Source organism: Aquarana catesbeiana, linkage group LG01, assembly GCF_042186555.1.
Source record: "Aquarana catesbeiana isolate 2022-GZ linkage group LG01, ASM4218655v1, whole genome shotgun sequence".
NCBI classification, from domain to species: Eukaryota; Metazoa; Chordata; class Amphibia; order Anura; family Ranidae; genus Aquarana; species Aquarana catesbeiana.
In genome coordinates, this window is record NC_133324.1 from 333,084,670 (window position 1) to 333,090,264 (window position 5,595).

Consider the following 5,595-nt stretch of genomic DNA (forward strand, 5'->3'; position numbering starts at 1 on the left):
CTGGGGCAGAGGTTCTGTCAGCTCTGCAGGGGCAGGTTCAGAGGTGGTTGACGCCACTCCAACTTAAGGCAGGAATGGTGGTTTGCGACAATGGCACCAACCTCCTCTCTGCCCTCCGACAGGGACAAATGACCCATGTGTCCTGTTTGGCTCACGTCCTTAACTTGGTGGTGCAGCGGTTCTTGGGCAGGTACCCGGGCTTACAGGATGTCCTGAGGCAGGCCAGGAAAGTCTGTGTGCATTTCCGCAGGTCAAATAATGCCAGTGCTCAGCTGGCTGACCTCCAAAAGAAATTTAACCTGCCCAAGAACCGCCTAATCTGTGACATGCCCACCAGGTGTAACTCAATGTTGGCCATGCTGCAGCGGCTGCATACACAGCAGAGGGCCATCAATGAGCACCTATGCGACTATGGCACCAGGACAGGGTCAGGGGACCTTGTTTTTTTTTCCCCACGCCAGTGTGCTATGATCAGGGATGCATGCACTGTCCTGTCACCATTTGAGGAGGCCATGAGGATGGTGAGCAGTGACAGTGCCTGCATCAGTGACACTGTCCCTCTTGCCCACCTGTTGGAGCACACGCTGTGTGAAATAATGGACAGGGCACTTGGGGCAGAACAAAGGGAGGAAGAGGAGGACTTCCTTACCTCTCAAGGCCCCCTTTATCCAGACAGTGTTCCTGCGTGCCTGTCGATCACACAGGAAGAGGATGAGGAGGAGGAGGATTGTGTCAGCATGGAGGTGGAGCCTGGCACTCAGCATCAGCAGCAGTCTTAGGGATAATTTACAGTCCGAAGAAACACATGGACTTGTACATGGCTGGGAGGAGGTGGCTGCGGATCATGTCGTCCTTGGTGACCCAGAGGACTCTGGACCGAATGCCTCAGCAAACCTACGCTGCATGGCCTCCCTGATCCTGCAAAGCCTCGTATTCGTGGTATCAAGGGGAGGGATGATTACTGGCTGGCAACCCTCCTTGATCCACGTTACAAGGGTAAGGTTGCGGACCTTATCTTGCCATCGCAGAGGGAGCAGAGGATGAAATATCTTCGGGAGGCCTTGCAGAAAGGTTTGTGCAACGCCTTTCCAGAGCCTGGGAGGTTACAAGTTCTGGTCCTCCTGGACAACGTGTTGCTGAGGCTTCGGTCAGTCACAGAAGGAGCGGTGGAGAAGGTGGCCATCTGACCGATGCGTTCAGACAATTTTTTAATCCGCAGCCCCAAGGTCTGATCGGTTCCAGCAACCATCGCCAGCATCTGATTCACATGGTGCAGGATTGCCTAGGGGCAAGATCAGACTTGGACACCTTTCCCACCGAAAATCCTCTGGGTTACTGGGTCTTGAGGATGGATCACTGGCCAGAGCTTGCACAGTATGCAATTGAGCTACTGGCCTGTCCTGCATCCAGCATTCTTTTGGAACGCACATTCAGTGCTGATGGAGGCTTTGTAACCGATCACAGGGTGCGCCTGTCCACCGAATCGGTCGATTGGTTGACCTTCATAAAAATGAATCAGTCTTGGATCACCAGCTACCAAGCACCTGATGCTGATGTAACCGATTGATTGATCCCTTCAAGACTGCCTATGCTGATGCTGTGTGACTATCCATTTATGCTTAGTCGCAATCCTCTTCCTCCTCAATTTTCATGCTGATAGCTTGTAAGAACATTTTTGGTTCTGGGCATCGCCACCAGTGGCTAAGGCCCAATTTTTCAGCCCCTGTTTAAGAGGGGCGTGTAATTGCAATTTTTGCTGTAATATTTTGCAGCAGGGCTCGTTCCTGCGCTCAACAAGAGCATCTGTGAGGGGGGATGCAGTGTTGGGGCAATTTTTCTGCCCCTATTTAACAGGGGCGTGTAATTACAATTTTTGATGCAATACTTTGCAGCAGGGCTCATTCCTGTGCTCCAACTAGAGTATCTGTGAGGGGTTGCAGTGTTGTGGCACCAGCACCAGTGCCCAAGGCCCAGTTTTTCAGCCCCTGTTTAACAGGGGTGTGTAATTACAATTTTTGATGCAATACTTTGCAGCAGGGCTCATTCCTGTGCTCCAACTAGAGTATCTGTGAGGGGTTGCAGTGTTGTGGCACCAGCACCAGTGCCCAAGGCCCAAATTTTTAGCCCCTGTTCAACAGGGGCATATAATTACAATTTTTGGTGCAAAACTTTGTAGCAGGGCTCATTCCTGTGCTCCAACTATAGCATCTGTGAGGGATTGCAGTGTTGTGGCACCGTGCCTAAGGCTCAATTTTTCTGCCCCTGTTCTACAGGGACATATAATTACAATTCTTGATCTAATATTTCACAGCAGGGCCCATTCCTGTGCCCACCAAGAGTAACTGTGAGGACTTACAGTGTTGTGGCAAATCAGTGGCAAATCACCACCAAAGGCCCAATTGTTCTGCTCCTGTTCAACAGGTGCATGTAATTACAATTCTTGATCTATTATTTCGCAGCAGGGCCCATTCCAGTGCCCACCAAAAGTAACTGTGAGGACTTACAGTGTTGTGGCATCAGCACCACCGCCACCACCAAAGGCCCAATTTTTCTACCACTGTTCAACAATGGCATGTAATTACAATTCTTGATCTAATATTTCACAGCAGGGCCCATTCCTGCGCCCACCAAGAGTAACTGTGAGGGCTTACAGTGTTGTGGCAACACCAACACCTAAGGCCCCAATTTCTGCACAGTATATAGGGCAGGCCCCTACTTTCAAACATCCAACTTACAAATGACTCCTACTTGCAAACGGAAGGAGACAACAGGAAGTGAGATGAAATCTACCCCTAGGAAGGGAAATTCTCTCCTGTAAGAGTTAATATGGGAAAAACGTGTCTCCTCTTCACTGATGCTTTATCACCAATCCTTGTTTCACTAAAAATCCCACATTTTCAAAAAACATTTGTCATTGGGTCAGAAAGTGAGGTGAAATCTCCTGAAGATGTGCACAGACAGCAAAACAAATGTTACAGGGGTGATATCCCTTCCCTATGTTTTCCAAAAAGCTTAAAAATATTTTTTTTTGATGGAGCTACACTTTAAAAATGTACCAGTTCAAAATTACAAATAGATTCTACTTAACAACAAACCTACAGTCCCTGTCTTGTTTGCACCACTTGTATACTGCTGTTCAGAGTATATAGGGCCTGGGGGCCCCACACCTTTCCTTTTTTTAATTTGGGTGCAGGGTTCCCCTTAATATCCATACAAGATCCAAAGGGCCTGGTAATGGACTGGGGGGTTACCCATGCCGTTTGTCTCACTGATTTTCATCCATATTGCCAGGACATTACATTAAAGCCGCAAGCAGTTTTAAATGACTTTTATTCCTTTAAAAATGTCATTTTGTGCAGGGACTGTTCTAAGCACGGGAAACACATGCCACTTTACAGGCATACTATAGACACCCCCCGGGTACGATATTTAAAAGAATATTTCACTTTTATTTTTTCACTTTAAGCATCATTAAAATCACTGCTCCTGAAAAAACGGACGTTTTTAAAACTTTTTTTTTTGCGTTGATACATGTCCCCTGGGGCAGGACCCAGGTCCCCAAACCCTTTTTAGGACAATAACTTGCATATTAGCCTTTAAAAGTAGCACTTTTGATTTTGAACATTTGAGTCCCATAGACTTTAATGGAGTTCTAAAGTTCACGTAAACTTTCTGTCCGTTCGCAGGTTCTGGTGCGAACCAAACCGGGGGTTGTTCGGCTCATCCCTAGCCAACACAGAAAGTGTGAGGAAATCCCTGCAAATTAAGGGAATTCCTTAGGGTCCACCAAAACTAGTGTCCCTATTAGAAGATTTCCACTCTATTACTTTTCTGGGGACAACCCAAAATATAGTATTTTGTTCTATTTTTGCTTTCAATGCTAATGGTAAACAGGACAAATAGGGTAATGTGGGCGTAGACATTCATAAAAATAACAGGGGTTCTAATCCATCTCCACTTGTTAGTTTGCAGTTTTCATAGTCTGCTTTTTCCATTTGCTGGGGTTTATGACCAAGTACACAAGGTTTTTAAAGTGGTAAACTAACTATACTCTCAAATATTTATATATAATATAGAAATATAGTATTTATCTGTCCTCAAAATTCCTCCTCTTTCCATCCAGTGGCCTTTTGTTCTTGGGCCAGAAATGTGTGCCACTTTGAAAACAGACCTTTTTACACAAGTACACTGGTAGGGAGTACACAATGTTTTAAACGTAAGATATTTTCATATAATCACTTTTGAATACAGTAGGATAAATATCTTGTCTCAGTTTTGCATTTTTCAAAATCTGTGTCTTTTTTTTGTATCCTGCAGTGAAATGGATGGACAGAGCAATAAAACAGTAGTAACTGAATTTATCATTTTGGGTTTCCCCAGTTTAAAGAGCATCTACCCTTTGATGTTTTTACTTTTCTTACTTATCTACATCTTCACTGTTGCAGGGAACATCACCATTTTCATAGCTGTGCTGAAAAACTACAAGTTGCAAATACCTATGTTTTATTTCTTGAATCATCTTTCTGCTATGGAAATCTGCTACACTTCAGTTATTGTCCCTAAAATGTTGTCCAGCTTTATAACAAGTAAGAGAAGTATTTCTTTCAATAACTGTATGATTCAGCTGTATCTGTTCAGTTCTCTTGGAGCATCTGAGTGTTACCTACTTACTACCATGGCTTATGATCGATACCTAGCTATTTGCCAGCCTCTGCATTATGCCACCAAAATGACCAACTCAACTTCACACCAGTTGGCCTCTGGGTCTTGGATTGGAGGCTTCATTTCACCAATTCTTCCTGTTGTATTAATATCTAAACTTATATTTTGTGGTCCTAATCAAGTGAATTACTTCTATTGTGATGCTCAACCTCTTCTTAAACTGTCCTGCAGCAGTACCCACTTTACGGAAACAGCAATTTCCACATTGGCAACTGGACTTATATTTACCTCCTTCCTCTTAACTGTACTCTCCTACATCTTTATAATTTCCACAATTTTAAAGATTCCTTCAACCACTGGAAGAAAGAAGACTTTCTCCACATGTGCTTCTCACTTAATTGTTGTTATAATTTACTATGGTACCATAACAGCCATGTACATGCAGCCCATGTCCCGATTCTCCTTAGATACAAACAAAGTGTTATCTTTACTTTATACAGTTGTTACACCTATGCTCAATCCTATTATTTATAGTTTAAGGAACCAGGTAATAAGGCATTCCCTGAGAAAGTTCTTTGGAAAAAAGAATGAACAGGAAGTATAAACATAACGATCCAAATTACTTTTTAGTTTCTTTATTTGATCTAAATTACATTTTTAATTCAGATAGCTCAAATGCTTAAAGCTTGTCTTTCATATTGAATTTCTATATGCCCAACGGCGGCCCGTCCATAAGGGGCGCAGGGGCGCCATCCCCTAATCCATGCACCCCGCCCCTAATCTACGTGCAGGGTGCCTTTTGCACTTTTGCTTCCCACTGAAAGAAAGAACAGAAGCTGCACCTTACTATCCTCTCCATATCTCCGTCACCATTTTAACTGAATAAGTAGTCAACTAGCAGTAACAGTTCCATGGCAATGTTACTGCATTGGA

General features: G+C 44.2%; 1 protein-coding gene across 1 annotated transcript; it reads left to right on the top strand.

Moving 5' to 3' along the window:
- The first annotated feature begins 4,321 nt into the window (after positions 1-4,321).
- LOC141132971 (olfactory receptor 6N1-like) lies at positions 4,322-5,266 on the top strand. The gene has a single exon (XM_073622046.1). It carries the CDS (start codon positions 4,322-4,324, stop codon positions 5,264-5,266), a length of 945 nt encoding a protein of 314 aa, XP_073478147.1.
- Positions 5,267-5,595: the final 329 nt, after the last annotated feature.